Source organism: Apaloderma vittatum, unplaced genomic scaffold, assembly GCF_000703405.1.
Source record: "Apaloderma vittatum isolate BGI_N311 unplaced genomic scaffold, ASM70340v1 scaffold5775, whole genome shotgun sequence".
Taxonomy (NCBI): Eukaryota; Metazoa; Chordata; class Aves; order Trogoniformes; family Trogonidae; genus Apaloderma; species Apaloderma vittatum.
This window is the reverse complement of record NW_009715384.1, coordinates 57,540-75,353: the sequence shown is the minus strand read 5'-3', so window position 1 is coordinate 75,353 and position 17,814 is coordinate 57,540. Positions and strand designations below refer to the sequence as shown.

The 17,814-nt window shown below is 44.3% G+C and overlaps 1 protein-coding gene across 1 annotated transcript in view; it reads right to left on the bottom strand.

The window, feature by feature from the left end:
- The window catches only part of OXSR1 (oxidative stress responsive 1), a gene marked incomplete at its 5' end in the record, with an annotated part of 73,463 nt that overhangs the window by 16,300 nt on the left and 39,349 nt on the right, over positions 1-17,814 (bottom strand). The window contains 4 exons of the mRNA XM_009869115.1: positions 831-964; positions 3,495-3,596; positions 7,213-7,322; positions 16,744-16,799. Of these exons, the coding sequence (XP_009867417.1) occupies positions 831-964; positions 3,495-3,596; positions 7,213-7,322; positions 16,744-16,799 (402 nt within the window). The remainder of the gene's footprint in view (positions 1-830; positions 965-3,494; positions 3,597-7,212; positions 7,323-16,743; positions 16,800-17,814) is intronic.

The following is a 17,814-nucleotide window of genomic DNA, read 5'->3' as shown; positions in this document are numbered from 1 at the left end:
AACACTCCTTTAACCAGCTGCATAGACTGGCAAGTGCTACGACTGTCCCTCACAGAAACACGTCGGAGCTATCCTGTGGGACAGGCTGGGGGTTTCAGACAGCGCCGCAGGCAGCCAGACCCTCGTTCAGCTTCGAACGATGCTGGAACCCAACGATATAACGCTGTCCTGGCAACCACAACACACACACCACCCCCTCGGTGGGATTTCTAACAGCACTGAGTACTCAAGCTACTGTTACAAAGAAGACTGAAAGTGTCATCAGGTCACTTAAGCAATCTGTATTGACGAAAACATGTTCATGAAACTTGCCAGTGTTTTCCCTGATCTTCCCCTCCAAACAAAATATCAGCTACCATTAAGCAAGTCAGAGCTAGACTGAAAAGCCTTCTTTTTGCGCTGGCAATTTGTTTTTTTAAAGTTTATTTATGAAGCTTCGCAAGTAAACACATATTACCCAACATGTAATTCCTGATTTATAAACACAGAGCAGTTCTGATTGGGAACAAAACATGAACTGCAGTCACCTGCTGGAGGTGGCAAGGGGGAGAACGGAACAACACAGGCAGTGGACTGGGATGCACTCTCATTAACCCAAATGACAGATACGTGCCCAGGCCAGGCAGAACGCCAGACATTTATCCTTAAAAATAAGGACAGCCGAAAGAGTTTGCTGCCACACAGCAAGATTGCTGAGTTCACCATGACTGACAGGCTGCAAGGGCAGAGAGCGTACCAGCTTTTAAAAATTTAAGGAAAACTACGAGTTTCACGGGTTTGTTTTAGTAGTGGGGTTTTTATTTATTTATTCTGGTGTTACTTGCTCTTACCTTTTTTCGGGGTCTTTTTGTAGGCACGATGAAATCATCTTCCTGAACGATTTCCCATATTTCTTCAGCATCTCCTTATCTTGCACACCGGTTTCCAAAGACGGAGGATCATTTTGTAGCGTCAACATTAAAACCTGAAAGAATTAGGTCTATCAGCAATTAGATTTTTCTTGGCCTTCATCAGACACAATTTCAGACATTTTCATCAAGCATTTGAGTCAACGAGGACTTTTGCACTACAGCAGCTTTCTGAGTGTAGCCATTGCTCAGAGTGAAATATCTTACAATATTGACTGTCCCCTCACGTTCACCAGACAGCAAAACCTTTTACTCAGAGCAATTCCAGGGTCTCTTCTCTTCCCTCTGCTTCCCACCCTCACTAACTTCGTAGGAACAATTACTTTCAAAACCTTTACACCTCTGCAAATTCCGACTGTCAGCTGAGAGGTTCAAGACTCCTACGACAGGATCTAGAGAGAGTTACCCCCACCTCCTCTCCTTGGGAAGCCAGGCTAATTTAGACCTAACGATTTACGCTGCTGTTTTTCCATCACATCTCCTGGCCCACGGTGCAGCCTGTGGGCCAAACAGAAGGTTGGGATGTGCTTTCACGCCTGTTTGGTGTGATTAAAGATATAAGCATAGCAGAACTTCTACCAGCCTTCCTCATTTGAGATGAGCAGTTGTGCAAGGCATTTGGTTCAAAGGCTTTGTTTAGATCTCTCTGCAGCTGTTGCTTAGGTGGAAACTAATTTAATGTAAAAGCAGAAGAGTAACGTTAAAAAAAAAAACGAGGGTTCACTTCCATGTACCAGTGCGACAGCAGGTGAAGACATTTCTCACACAAGCACCCATCAAGCCAAACTGACTATTTCCTTCACAACACTCAGATATTCTGAAGGAAAGGAAGAAAATTAGTCATTTCCATTTTCACTTGTCACCTACATACAGATGAACACCTATTTTTAGACAAGGAAGCAGCACACAGCACATTTAAATAGCTTTCAACAGCTATGGTGCTTGGGGCAGCAAGAGCCCATCAATCTAGCTGAAATTATACAGCCCCTGACAGAATTCCCTGCTTTTTTCCTCTCCTCTCCTTGGAGGGTCACTTAATGCATGGGTCATTTTGTTAAGTAACAAAATTAATCCACAGTGAAATACAATTGCATTCAATAAATACAACACAGAAGTCCTCTTGCAGGCTGCACAGTTGGAACCCACACCTAATAGAAGTGACGACTCCCAATTCTATCTCCCATACAACGGCAGGCGACAGTAAACAGGCAGTCTTTGTATTCCAAGCTACAACCCACGCATTCGAAACACAATAAATAGAAGTAGCTTGCAGAAGCTACTGCAAAATGCTACTCATAATCACAGCACAGAAGGAAATATCAATGAAAACAGCAACAGTTAAATCAGCAACGCATTTTGCTGAATTCCTCACTGCTCTGCTGCAATCACGGACCTGGGACGGACTTTAATGGCATTTCTAAACCACTCAGCTACTCACCAGTTCCTGCACAGAGATGACACAAATCTTAAAATTCATTCTGTTCTACAAGAGTTTAACGAGCGCCTGGCATTTAAAGAGATACACAGATGTGCCTGGTCTGGTGAGTTACTGGATCCCAAATGCTACCGTAATCGTGGGGTGGCAGGGGATGCACCCAGGTCCTAAAGAGGTGACATCCAACTTGCACAGCAGCCTAGCAGCTAAAAGAACCAGAAAATGAAAGTTTGCCCCACTGTATGCCTAAAACTGAAGGACTGAGCACCCCCAGGCCTCCTATCCCAGGTTAACAAGTCTAAACCTAAGCTCTGGGGTCACTGAAAGGGCTCTCCACGCCCTCCCGCTCGCTCTGAGGAAGGAGGCATCCCAGGAGTAGAAGCAAAGTGGCCTTGAGGAGAGTGGGGCAAAGGGACTCAAAGTTTCATGACTGAGACAGGGGCCCATCAGACCTCAGGAAGAGAAGCAAGAAGGTCTCAAAGCTCAGTAGAAGGACGGGATGCTTCAGACCTCAGCTGACGGGGTCAACTTTGTTAAGATGCAGACTCCCTGAAGGAGCAGCATGTTGGAAGCAGGTCCTGGTTCGAGTCAGGAAACTGGGAAAGTCAGCCAAACCACTGGGCAATCTACAGTTCAGGATATTTGAAAAAGATTTTGAAGTACTGGTGTTTAAAATAGAGTTTTTCTCAACTTCAACAGCATACTAATGGTGCTGATAGCACACCATTTCATACCAAAGTGGTACTTTGCACTGGTTCAGTGATGGACAGCAATGTGTCGGTGTTAAACAAACTAAGACATTCTTCTGGATAACTGGCAACAGGATTTCTGAGAGGTATCAAGAAGGATTTTCTCAGTCGTTATTTCTAGCCCTAAAAACATCTGCTGCCTTCAGAGCCTCCAGGACTAAAACACAGCACTCTCCTCAAGAGTGGTGACCCTGACAAGACTCAGGATGTAAATAAGAACCGCACGGTTTCCAACAATGCTGATTAAGTGACGTATTTTTAAAAGGTGACTTCAGATAAATCCAAGAACATCATGATCCACAAGAGCAAACTCTTCAACACAGCACGCTGGCCAAATTCTTGCAAACACCCCCAGAATACAGCGATCCTTTATCTTGCACAAGGATTTGGAGACCTGCTCACCTTCATTGGTGGGTATTTATGGTAAGGAGCTGCCCCTGTAGCCAGTTCGATAGCAGTGATCCCAAAGCTCCAGATGTCTGCCTTGAAATCATATCCTCTGACCTGGAAAACATTACAGGATATTAGCATGTGCCTCTTGCTCTTCTACAATACAATTCCTTTCTTTCGCCTGTTACACGTTTTTCCTTCTTTCCCCCTTGAATTTGGAGAGGCCAGCGCTGTAGCTTTAAAGGGATGGAAAGGACACTATCTCCCTCCTCTCCAACCCAGCTCCTCAAGGAGAGGTTTTAGTTGTAGTTTGATGAAAATTACGGTTGCAGACCGTGCTCTGCCATAAACCTCTCCGTGTAAGGGCACTGGGCTAACCCAGGCTCTGACTTCTACACAAAGACACAGAGTGTCATTAAAGAGTATATTGAAACCCTCACAGTTAACGGATGGACTGCTATCCACCTGGGACACATGCCTCACTGCGCTTTTAGTCACCCACTTCATCAGTCTGACTGCAAACACACTCAATCCTGAAACTTTCAGTACACACCCGTTCAGTAAGAGGTCCCTCGGACCTGTCTGCAGACTAATATTTCCCTTTGCTAATTAATAGTAGCTTCTGCACTTGACATTAAACACAGTCTTGTTCAGGAAAATTTATAGCGTTTACTTCCCCTCATGCACAGGAAAAAATATTTCATGTGCCAAAGCGGTTCCTTCCTCATTATCATTAGGTAATATTTTGGCACGTGCGTTCTCTGCTGCAGGGGAGAGACACTATGTACTAACTTCAAGAGTAGCTACAGAAATCAAAGCACTTTGGCTGCTTAGAACAGTTTGTATTTCTTCTTCCTAGACTATGGAAAAATTACTATTGAATCAGAGCAAAGCTAATAGGGATATTGTGTTCAGCTAACCTAACAAGCTTTAGAAACACCCTTATTGAGATGAAGCCAAAATCATTCCACAAACTCCTTTTAAGATGATCTCAAATTCCGGAAAAATAAAAAACCCTCTTGCACTGTTCCTCATATAATCTTACAGCTGAACTGAAATTTATTACAGAAACAGGAGTTTATATCTTGCACTAACTTCAACTCTTTAGGCATCGTCTTCGTGAGCCTTAAAGGTCTAAACAAGCACAGATATCTAATACATATAACTTGTAAGAACACAGTACAGGAAGAAATATGCTGTAAGCACGTTGCTTTGAGTTTTGAGGACAACTTTGGGACATTTCTTAGTTTTATCTTTCAGTTAGTCTTGCAGCACACCTAGAGACTCTACAACTTACCATTCCCCACCGGGATTTCACCTGTTTAGTGGGATTTGGTTTTTTTATTAGACAACATGCAAGTGAAAGCAATCAAGTTCAAAACCATCTACAGCAGCCGAGCTTGACATCTGTCCAACACACATTAGCCACTACCCCGCAGTTCATTTACATCAACATTTATTTGTTCTCATTAAAGTTTTTTTTCTTTTTCATCTCCATAAATCTGTCAAGTGAACGTAGATTGAAAGGTAGTGCCAGATTATTAAGTGTTAACACGCTAAGGAACTTAACAACGCTGAAGTAAACCAGCTGGACGTGGAAGGGTGTAACCTACAGCAACCCCTCCGTCCTTTTTCCCTGGGCTTGGATACAGCGGCTCAGAGTGACACCTGCTGGGAGACAGCAAGATGATGGAAATGCAGAGCGAAGGATTTCACAGCAGCTTCCAAAAATACCTCCTGACCACTTGCAGCAAGCTACATGTACGCAGCCTTCATGGAAATGTCAAGACTCCCTAGAAGATCTTGTCTCCTTCAGAAACACATGGGTTGCATCAAAAACTCTTGCTTTGTCATCCAAACCTTCATTTCCCTTTTTCAGCACCCTCCTTAAGAGCTTTATTTTCCCTGCTGGCCTGCAGACTGCAGCCACCCTGGAGCAGCTGGAGCAGCCCCATCAGGTCCCAGCCAGCCTGCTGGGATCTGCGCACTAGGATAGGACACGAAGGACAGAAAAGCAAAGGACAATTCTGATCTGCTTTGCAAACACCAAAGACTCAATTTTCAGTTATTCTAAAATCGACATAACAAAAACAAATGCAGAAGAATATGACAGTGAAGCAATTCAGAAGAAAGTTCACAAAAAGAGTTCCCAACTTGGGGAGTGTGTCTTGCACTGTGTGGTGGTAAGACTTGTACCGCACCAGCCCCTCGATGCCACCGTGGGGAGCCACTGAAACGGCCACACATCAAAAAAGCCTTTCATCAATGGAATCTACTTCAAAATTACCTCAGTTTCTCAAGAAGTTTTAGACATAAATCACACATTAAAGGTCTACCACGGTTTTAGCAGCATTTCATTTTATACATTCCAGAGAGTGTAGTGATAGGATGAGGGGCAACTGCTTCAGACTCTAAGAGAGTAGATTTCTTTCAGGTATTAGGGATAAATTCTTTACTGTGAGGGTGATGAGAACTGGCACATGTTGCCAGGATGTCCCTTCCCTTGCAGTGTTCAAGGCCAGGTTGGACGGGGCTTTGAGCAACCTGGGCTGGTGGGAGGTGTCCCTGCCCATGGCAGGGGGGTGGAACTAGACGATCTTAAAGTCACTTCCAACCCAAACCATTCCACGATTCTACACACACACATATGTGAGGGTCTTACTCAAGGGCCTCCTAAGGTTCAAAATATTTTATTGTGAACAGCAAGGAGAAAATTAACAAGCTGAGTTTACCTTAATAAAATAATGTTTTCCCAAAATATTTTTTGTGTAAAACATTTTTGGAAGGAAAAAAGAAAAGAACAGAAAAACATTTATAGTCAGTTGTATTTCTGCTTGGCACACCTGTTGAAACCCAAACCAAGTGCAGCCCTCCGTCAAATCATTTTTTAAGGGGATGAGGGATAATTTTCAGAATGCTTATGGCACTGAACATCAGTGCAACAGACAGTTACTGCAAATGTCCCATCAAGAACGTGGCATAATTTTGTTTGTGAATCTTGCTCAGCAATAGGCAATATTTTGCATTTACTTTTACATTTATTGAAGTTTCCAGGTGGCCTTCACCAGAAGTCATGCAGACAAAGCTTCTACAGTTTAGTCTAGAAGTAGTAAAGGACAAAAAGGGACATATCTCTACCCAAAGGGAGTAAGTTTGACATCTTTTAGCCAGCCAAAAGAGCAGAGGAGGAAGGAGGAGAGGCAAGCATTCCTCAGCATTTACAGTCTAGATACTAGAGGTACTACAGTCTAGATGTCAAGAGAAAATAAAAATCTGAATAAAGTCAACTGCACATTATTTTACTGTAGTAACTCCCCACTCTGAAACGGTGCAATTCGCTACCCCAAATTCCCGTATCTGCAAATGCAGAAGAGCACATTACTGAGCTGTGCATGTGCATATTTACCATGTGCGAAACTATTCCTATTGTACCTCATATTTATGCCAGAGAAAGGGGTAGGTTAATCTTCTTTATGCAACAGCTGAGCTGTCTCATCCTCACCTTAGACAGGAGCCTAAACAGAGGCAAGAGGGCAAAAATCCACTGAACACTTAATATTCCCCAATACAAGCCTGGCTGCAACAGGCAAATCGAAGAAAATCTTGTGGTTTTAAGAAAAACTTAGAGGATGCCAAATTATCATCTTCATTCGAAGTAAATAGGGTCATTGCTGACTACAGGGAATTCTGGATGCAGAGCAGCTAAAGAGGAAAGGAAAAAACACTTCACCTGTTCCATTACTTCTGGTGCCATCCAGCAAGGTGTGCCTACAAAAGTTTTCCGGACTTTATTTCTGGTAATGTCACCACCAGTGGCCAGAAACGCGCTAACACCGAAATCTAAAAAGAAAACAAAGAAATATTTTATTAAGAACACATCTTGAGCAAACTGAAGGGTTGTCCCCTCTTTCCCCTCACATTCCCAGCCACCTATTAAGTCCTAGACCACGTAGTTACGCATGAGGAGTTTCCTAATAAACGAAGAATGATCAACAGTTAGCTAAGAGTGCTGGGACATGAACAGTCTGTAGTCCAGCATTCAATTACTGGGGACAGCAGAGCTTTCAGCACTGCCCGGCAGAGAGGAAAATTCCACTTTCCATTACAGCCCACTGGTCACATCACAGCACGCCCGTGCTCCCCCGGCAGACCTGCTATTCTGCAAACTCGCCTCTGCCAGCCCAGGGAGTTCTTTACATCGTCACACATATGCAAGAGCAATAACTTCAATTAGCATCCTGCTAATATTTGCAAAAATGAAGGTGGGTACGTAAAAAGGTGACTAGACTTTCTAACATTTAACTGTCCCAGCTGCATCCTGCAGACTGGAGGTATCAGCCTCCTTATTGTTCTGGAGATTTTATTACCAAAATGTGCTTTGTATGGGAATCCTCCACGGCCGAGATGCTCAGTGCTTTAAACAGGAACACAGTGCCACGGCAGCGTTACCGAATCGAGCAGCACGTGCCGCTCGCCGTAGGCAGGTAGGTAGTCACCCCCTGCATGGCGTCACCCCCTCTGGAAACATCTTTCACAAGCTCAAGGATGCCCAAGCACGTGCCGGTAAATGTGTTATTTAAAAAGTAAATCATTCTTTGACAGTAAAGTTACGTTTTCCAAGGTAACACTGATGTTTCACACAATAATGGTTTCTCCACCTTGAAGGTGGTGAGACCCTGGCACGGGTTGCCCAGCGAGGGGGTGGCAGCCCCATCCCTGGAACGGGGCCAGGCTGGATGGGGCTCTGGGCAGCCTGACCTAGTGAGAGATGTCCCTGCCCATGGCAGGGGGGCTGGATTAGATGGTCTTTAAGGTCCCTTCCAACCCTGACAGTTCTGTGATTCTATACAATTAAGTATGAGGTGAGAAACAGGGTCTGTGAATGGCAGCAGTGGTGTGCAGGGACACCAAGGGGATTCAGGGTGTTTGTTCAGAGATGAGTATTATTACATTAAGATTTGGCAAGCAAGTCGTTCAAGAGAGGATGGCAGACTTTCCTCCAAGAAATAAATAAATCAGGTGACAAACCTGTAGGAGTATTTGCACCCAGTTTGCTCCAAACTACACTGCTTATGTACTGCTGAATTACAGACCTCCACAACTCAATTTTATTCACACAAAACCTTCTCTTTTAAACACTACATAAGCAATCAAAACCTTGAATGTTATTTTTGAGGTTGATGACAAGCTTGGAGGATAAGTCTCTGAAATTCAAGGACTATTTCACATAAAACCAGAATGCTATTGACCAGAACAGCTGGCATAGTTAACCATAAATGCAAAAAGTCTTACTCAGAGGAGCCACAGAATTTCTCCATGGCTTAAGGATGCTGTCCTAACTGAGGAATCATCTGCAAAAGATCTCTCTTTACAACGTGCAGGCAATGGCATCCACATGAGGACAATCCCAAGCTTCACTCTGCATCATGCTCTTTCTCACCAGTCTTTTGATATTTGAGAAACACCACTGAAAGGATCACTCAGAAGAATAAGATGCTGAAAGCTTTCAGCTCACTTAGGTTAGAAGCTTCCAAGGGCAGGAACTCAGTGCTCACTAATATACCAGATCCTGATAACTGAAAGCTAAAAAAAGTTGCTCAGAAATCACGGCTAAAACAAGCAGCGATTTTGCTTTGAGATCTTCCACAGGCATATCCCCCATCCTTGCTTTTCTCAGAAAACTGAACGAGCTTCCTAAAAAGTTCAGAGCACTCACACTTCACCGCTCGGTCCGGGAAGCCTTGCAAGATCTATTGTTCTAAACACAAGAGCAATTAGGAGTTCTTTTAAATAAGATAATACTAATAGAAACTTGTCCGAGTGCCATCGGCATATTATTGTGATGCGCTGTATTTGAACTTGGGTGTATTACCTTACCTCAAGTTTCCATGCAGTCATTCTGAGGGTAAAGGAAATGCCATTCAAAGCAGAAGCATTCCAGCAGTAAACACACAAGTCCTTTACGCAGCGTGCACAGCACTCGCCACATTTCACATCAAACGTGGAGTTATAAATTCCAGATGGAAACTGCACCCCTACATCTGCCATCTGAGGTCAGGAGAAAGCTTAAACGGCATTAAGTCGTATTCTGTTACATGGTGGATTTATTCAATGTTTTCCCAACCAATTTCCCTCATTTCCAGTGGGCTAAAACAGGCACAACCAGCCTGAGACTTTGCTTTAAGGAATGACATTGAAACAGTCTTCTCAAATGTCATCTTACAAACTTTATCCAAGCCCCAGCTATTAAGATAAGAATGTGCCGGCTCTCAAGAAATATCTGTAAAGCACCACAATAAAACCCTGACCACAAGTGAGGGCTCGTTTCTTACTTCTGAGCAGTTGGCACAGTCAGTGTCTCATTCTCTCGGCCACTGGTAACTACCCCCTGAAAGGCTAAACCAGAACTAGGTTATTACAAATGAGTTTAACTCTAGAAAAAAAGGGGAAAGCTATGAAATTCAAGGGGTACAATTGCTCAGAAGTGGCAGCTTGTACTTTCTATCGGCTCACTACGGTGATGACAAGGACCACATCTCCAGAAACAGGGAGGAACTGAAAATGCTTGGACCTGGCTTGCAGTACCAGTAACCACTACTGCTGGGAATCCAACAACTGTCCATTATTCTAAAGGAGCCCCAAAATTGCAGACTTTCAGCAGTCTGCTAGCAAGCAACAGTCTCCAGGATGTCTGGATGCAAACAGTAGGATCATTTCTTTATCATTTTTTCTGAAGCAATGTGGAAAAGCTTCATCCGCTGGACCTGTTCCAGTGATATAAACCAAAGACTTCCTTAAAAAAATTATAAAATATGCATCTCCAGACTCTCATACCACACACACAAAAAAACCTGCATGGAAATAATTCTGCTGATGTGGGCTCTGCAGAAAATATGTTCCATTTTGTCTTTTGCAGTAGAAACATCATGTGTTGCAAACCACATACCCTACAGAACACTCAACAGTGGCAGGGAATTGCAGGCTAGTGTTTGAAAAAGCATGGCAGTAAGCAACAATTCCTGCTATTACAGTATCCAAGTTGTCAAATTTGAAAACTGTATTGGCCGCTCAGGAAACCCAAAAGCTAAAAGGAAAATGTCCTCTTACTCTGTTTCTTACTGAAATAAAGACTTGGTCTAAACAACTCACCAAACACAAGAAAGCTGTGGCAGGACCACATCCCAACCACTGCTGGTGTGTACCTCCGGAAGACACATTTTCTGCAATATCCTAAGTTAGACTGTTTTATTCAAATCTACAAGTCAGCTGTTAAAAACCAGCTCTCCTTGGCCATCTCATATTGTAACATCACCTTAATCCGAAAAAGCCAAAGTACCTACAACTGTAGATTGCTACCCAGGAGGTAGGTACAAGGGAGAGACTGCAGTAATCAGGAGCCAGGACCAAAGTCTGCTGACACCAAACCCACCAATCTTTTTAGGATTAGACCCTAAAGGAGTTCCCAACTTCAGTGGCAAAGCCAATCTTGACTTGAAACCACTCAGAGGTGTTTTTAAACTTGGGTAGCTGAGATATTATCTCTCCTAAAGCAAAAATAAAAGTATTTCACAAGACAGCACCAAGTGTTTTTTCCAGTAGTCACCTTCCTTTTCAGTTGTTCACCATCAGAAAAATATCTGCAGTTGTGCTTAGGGCTTTTTCTGTAAACCTCAGAGCTTTTAGAGTGCTGAAGATTAATAAAGCCTGGCAAGAAATGGAGGAAGGCAGCAGTAAATAGCAATTTTGTCCTGAGAACACAGCAGGGTGGTGAAACACCAGAGAAAAGAAAGATTAGTGAAGGACAAGAGTCAAAAGCTTCTTCCCTTTAAAAACTATATGGTTATACAGTGATATTGGATCTATAAATCCATACTTGTTCTCCCAAATTCTCATTTGGAAAGGCAGATCTCTGCAGCCACGTATATTTATAACCAATTCACACAGAGAACAGCAGCTTTATTGCCTCACAAGTTTTGCCTTTTTGCAATAATGTCAGGGCACATAAAAGATGCATGAAATCCCTTTGCTGAGTAAATGCGAAGCTCATATCTGAAAGCGAGCCCCAATGGCACGGTAATAAAGAAACGCTAACGCTGCACAAAGTCACTGAAGGATGACAGAGCCCGAGCTCTGGTGGGGTGAAGCCACAGAAGAGAAGCTCACAAGTGGTTTCAACAACCAAACAGCACAATCTCTCCAGAAAACACAGATTTTACAAGTGACTCAGAGGAAAAGCTACTTCGCATCATGCTGCTACAAGGGAGGCACCAAAACTCTCCACCAGCCACAGACAACAGCACTTTTGCCCCTTTTTCAGAAGACAGAAGAGGCCCAGAGGTGTCCATGATACAGCACCGGCTGCTCGAGTCAGCCTTGCAATCCACTCTCCTTTCCCCAAGTTAGATTCGTGCCTTGCCCCTTGTTAAAGCAATTTAATCTCCCAAAGTTAAGTTTCCTAAGGGAAAGTGGGGGAATGCCACTGCCTGCATCATAGCTCCATGTTTATGTCGAGCGCTATTTTAGTACAATAAATTAAGAGCCGTCAGGAACACAGCGAACCGGTGACAAGCTGGCATGGATTTGTGGAAAGTTACACAAATTCAGTTACACAAGTTTTGCCTGGCCTTAACTATCCTCATTTTATAAATAGATAAAGCGAGAGGGCTTAGGCAATTTGCCCAGTATCAATTAGCAAGTCCTGAACGACTTCATGAAATCTCAATTTACTTCAACCGCCTGGCAACAGGGCCTGCCCGGGACGCGGCAGGCACACCGAGCACCTCTTGGGAGGGCAAGTTCATAATCCCGACTGGTTTGAAAACATCAAGTTACTGCGGTATCGGCCCCGCAACAGGAAAATCCCACACGTGGAGGAACGCGCACCTTGCAGCTTCTTCACATTCAATCGTGGAGGAGTGGATGACAGCATTATTTAATGTTCCAGTGGAAAAAATCCGGGGAAAAAGTGGTTTATTCTGCACCCAGTCTCGGCAGGATGCTAATCCTGTGCCGTGGCTGGAGCGGGGTTCCTACTGAACGAGCCTCATGCACCCAGAGAGTTTCCCTCAACATCTCCTGTCCATTCCCAGTCTATCAAGACTCTCACTTCATAATAATTTATAGGGCCTGCACAGTTAAATAAACTGAGGACTATCAAAGCCTTGCTTACTGTGAGAAGTCATCTCCTGGTTTATGCAGTAATATTGGTGCCAGTGCAGTTGATGTTGATAAAGAGTGTTTTTACCCGCGTAGCTTTTAGACTCCAGGGAGCCAATAAATGCCAGGGTAAAGAGATTTTATGCTCTGATTAAAAGGAAAAAAAAAAAAACCAAAACAATAATTGCCACGGAAAGGCCGGAACACAAAGGAATGCGGTTATCTCAATTTACATTGCAACCACCGTCAGCACTGCCCAGAACAATGGTATCGGGGAGAGAGTCCTGCTCCCTCCAGAAGACAGATTAATTCAACGTGCCGGAAAATACTTCAAACTCAGAAAGCGATACTCTCTAAACTGTTACAGGCTCCAAACACTTGGTGCCAAGCCACAAAAGCCCAAGCCAGTGCCCTTGGGGGGGAAACAAAACGAAACAAGATGTTAAGAGAGAAGCAAGCAGCCTCACGTTAGGTCTTGCCAGTCAGGTGGAGCTGTTCAAGGCAATTTTACGCCCTGGTGCAGGGGACACACATTTTGAAATCAAAGGGCGGTACACAGTTAAAAACAGAGCCACAGGTAAAATATCAAGTCTCAGGACTCAAGGAGGAGCCTGAAGCTGGGAGTTTGTGCATGCCACTAGAGGAACTGCAGGATTCCTGCTTCCAGCAAACGCCCCTGAGCTCACTGACTTCTCCTCCGTCCCCTCACCGATGCAAAGCTCCCCCGGGGCCCGAGTTACAAAGAGAACCTGAGGAACACCGGATGCACCTTCATCGAGTTGCTTTTTGTGTTCAACTTTAACAGAAGTGCCCAGCCCAAATTAACAAAAGAGGTTTTAGCTTCCTTTGAGTAGAACTGTTGAATCCTCCAGCAAAGCTCCTGAATTCTCTCCAGTGACAGTTTCTCGAGTGATTAAATTCACTGCCGTGTTATTCAGGCACAGCCTGGCTGTGGGGCTTTTCCTCCACCACAGGCTTGAGTGGTTTTTTTCTAAACCTTGAAAGCAGCTTTGTTTTGTTGTTTTTCTCCTCAAAGGATTTCCAGTCTGAGATTTAACATTCCTTACGTTTCAGATTTACATTTCTTCCGAGAAACACGGATTGTGTCGAGCAGGAGGGCACTCGCAGGAACACAAGGCTGCGAAGGCCAAACGTTGAATAAGACCGTCGTAACAACTGCTCACCGGCAGTTTTGACAGAGGGATGGCAAAAGGAAAAGGAGTCATTATAAAAGAACTGAAGTAATTCCTTCCTGCTACATTATTTGCATTTTTAATGTACACCAAGACAGGTCTTCTAGGGAGGTGTCCCATTCACTCTAACCCTCAGGCTTCATTCCACAGCTGATCAATCTTTCTTTTTTTTTTTTTCCCTCATGGTGTAACTTTCCAGCGAAACTTAAACATGTTTGTTTCATGGGAACGCAGTGATGTCATCCAACTGATAACTGAAGCACTCAAAGATCAACAGAATTATTCATAATATGCATTAATATTATTGTCAAAACTAAGTGCTTTGATCTCACCAAAACAATAATTAATTTTATTGGGATTGGCCTGCTTCCAATATTTTTTCCTCCTCAAAAAATTCATGAGAAATTTCGCTATTTCATCCGAGGCCAGGAGGAAAGGAAGCTTAAGTGTCAGAAATTCCCACAGAAGCAAAAATCTCATGTTATGACCCGGTCAGGCTCCCCTCTAGTATTCAACCACTCATTTATTATTGTTTCTTTCCAGTTGTCAGCTGCCTTCGCAGAAACAAAAGTGCTTTCTGCCACTGTGGTGAACTTGCTGACCTTGGTTTAGTGGCTCTGCCGTGTCTCGTGAAAGGTTACAGCATTAGCCCTTTTGGACATTCAAAGAGAAGAATTTGTAAAGAGGAAACTTTGCACATCTCGCAAGGTTGCTTTCGGGGATTTCATCATTTGAATGTTGCACATGTGAATCACTAATCGACTGCTCAGCCCAGGGGAACACGTACGACTCACATGCAAAATAAACCTTCCCAAATTTGTGTAAGACTAGTCAACCTTACAACTACTTATCAACTAAAAATTATTCTCAGGAAAAAAATACATGAACAGATACCTATTACCAGTGAGCCCTAATAAATAAAAGACAGTCAGAGAGGAATCTACTCAAAACAGGGAAATCACATACTGGGAAGAGAAGAAAGAACTAGTTTCATAGGTTCTAAATGTACTGTCCAAAAATCTCATTTTAATAGTCTACAGTAATAACAACAATCATCCTTGATTTCTGGAAAAATGAGCGAAGGCTGTAGGAACATGAGTGAAATAAAAGACCAGAGGGCAGTATTGTGGGGGGAAAAAACCCAAAACAACCCCAACCCCACACACCACTCTTTTCCACAGACAAAGGATCCTTCCCCACCGAGGACTGTTTCCCATACCTGCGTTGCAGCAGCTTGTGACAGCAGCGATGACAAACCGGCATCTCCCCCAGGCACATCTCTATTAGCTAAAGCAACTGTCTGAACAGTCTTCCCTACCCTGTCCTGCAGCTTGCACAGGGACAAAGAACTGCGCCACAACAGCTGGCACAGAGATGGAGGAGTGAGAACATGTGAAGACACCAAGGTCAGTGAAGAAGGAGAGGGGGGAGGATGAGCTCCAGGCACCGGAGCAGAGGGTCCCCCAGGTCATGGTGAAGCCCATGGTGAAGAGAGTTGTCCCCCTGCAGCCCATGGGCGGGGTGTAGATGTCCACCATGGGGCAGAGGACCCCACGCTGTGTGGGTGGATGCCTGAAGGGGCTGCAGCCCGTGGGAAGCCCGCATCGGAGCAAGTTGCTGCCAGAGCCTGTAGCCCGTGGAAGAGAGGAATGCCCAGGCTGGAGCAGGTTGGCTGGTGGGACTTTTGAGATGCTGCGGGGACTCACGCTGGAGCAGTTTCCCTGAAGGACTGCACCCCAGACTCACGAGGGGTGGGCTGCCCCTCGTGAGGTGTCTCACGTTGTGCAGTTTGTGATGAATTGCCCTTCGTGGGACGACTCATGTTGGAGAAGAGAGCGTGAAGCTTGTCTCCCGTGAGAGGAACCCCACAGTGGCCCTGGGGAAGAGTGAAGAGTCCTCCCCCAGAGAGAAGAAGAAGTGGCGGAATCAACATCGGATGAACTGACCGTAACCCCCATCCCTGTCCCCCTGCGCCGCTCGGGGGGTGGAGGCGGAGAAACCAGGATTGGAGTCAGCCCGGGAAGAAGCGGGGGATGGGAGAAGGTGTTATTTTTCCTTTTAAGATCTGGGGTATTTTTATTTCTCACTATTCTTCTCTGATTTGTTTTTTTTAATACTTTCCCCAAAATCCAGTCTGTTTTGCCTGGGATGGTAAATGCAAGTGATCTCCCTGTCCTTATCTCAAACCTTGAGCCCTTTGATGTATTTTCTCCCTGCCTAGCAGAGAAGGGGTGGTGAGAGAGCGGCTGTGTGGGTACCTGGCTACCAGCCACAGTCAAACCATGTCATGCTTCCGAGGCTTCCAGTCCATCCCAGTTCGGGCTGGGTTAGGGCCGTCAGTCCGACACGCACTCTGCCACTCGCTGCAGCGGGCTAGGGAGTGCCCACAGGAGTTAAGGCAAACCCCAGGGGCTTTTACCATCAGACAAATCAGTTTTGTCCTGGGGAATCTATGCACTGCTCACCGTGCTCCTTTTGAAAAGCGCCTCTTTACGCAGCAGTCGTAAATCCACGATGCCTGTGCAGTCCATTTCCAAGCCTATGAACTTGCTCTTTTAAAAATCTGCCAATTCTGCCTAGCTTACGCCAAGAATTTTATCTCATCTATTGATGCTGAGGACTTAACAGTCAAAGGATTTATTCATGTTGGTTATCATTATTCCAAAGAATGGTATTTTAAGATAACAAAATGTAATAAACTCGAGGGTGTTGGGTTTTTTTTTTTGTTTGGTTTGAGGTTTGTTTATGGTTGGGTTTCCTGATGTTGGTGGTTTTCGTTTGTTTGTTTGTTTGAAGAACTGTGGGACTTCCTGAAGCTACATTTTTATGTAGGTTTCTTCTTGATTGTAAAATCATCTCTTTGGTTACACAGTTACAGCCAAAGTTTATTTAAAAGTTACCAGGAAAGTTACCTGCAATTTGCACTGAGCCATCTTCTCCAAGAAGAATATTTCCTGCTTTCACATCCCTATAAAAAGAGAAAGCAACAATAAGTGGAAGTCCTTAAATCTTTCCTTCAACTCACAAAAATACTTTAAAAGGTTATTATTTCTTGTATTTTGTTTTCTTGCAATGCACCTCCTGCTTCCAATCATGCAGAACAGTAGGGACTTAACATCAATTTTAACTTTAGTAAGCAGACACTAAGTGGTATTTGTATGATTTATAACTAGTAGCATTTTAAGTACTATGCACAGAAAAAAAAAATTTTGAAAAACTTTCAGAAAGCACCTTGAAAAAATACAAGGAAAATGGTTTGTCCCAGGCTCTTGCGCTAGCTAAAAACGTGACAACAGACCCTAGCATTGATCCAATACTCACATATCCTTTTAAGGGGGTGAGACTTCAAGAGACAGTGACTAGATCTTGTCTCACTACTGCTCGGTGAATCCTTCACTTCCCCAGCCCCAGCCTTGCTGCCCTCCAGCACTGGGGGAGAATTCATGAGCTTCCTCCAGAAGTCAGTTTTGCCCCATACACAGGTGAAAATCCAGACAGGAGAAAAACCATTGTTTGCTCATGGCTTCATGAACTGAACCACATCACCAAGGGTCCGGTGAGCAGAGCTGGTACAACAGAGACGGTGAGAATGGGAATGTGTGGCCACTCAACTGTCCCGTGAAGCCTTGACCCTAGTGAAAACATCTCCTTGATTTTTTTTCCAAGCAAAGCCAACGAATGCATAAGAATGTCCAGCATGTGCTATGAAAGTTATTGTCCTATCCCCTTTCGACCCTCAAAAAAGCTCTGGTTTGTTAGGTTAACAGCAGCACTTCTCCATCCTTGAGGGGAACGCTACTTTCACTCCAAATCTGCTGTGAAGTTTTACAGTTTATTTCCACAGGCTGCTCCCCACGCAAAGGCAAAAGAAGCACCTCTCTAGCTGACACCCACATTGATCAGCAGGGCTGATCAGCTTGCAGGGGCTAGGAAACCACACAGACCCGCAGCACAGGCAGGTGCTGTCTCAAGAAAGGTTCCAA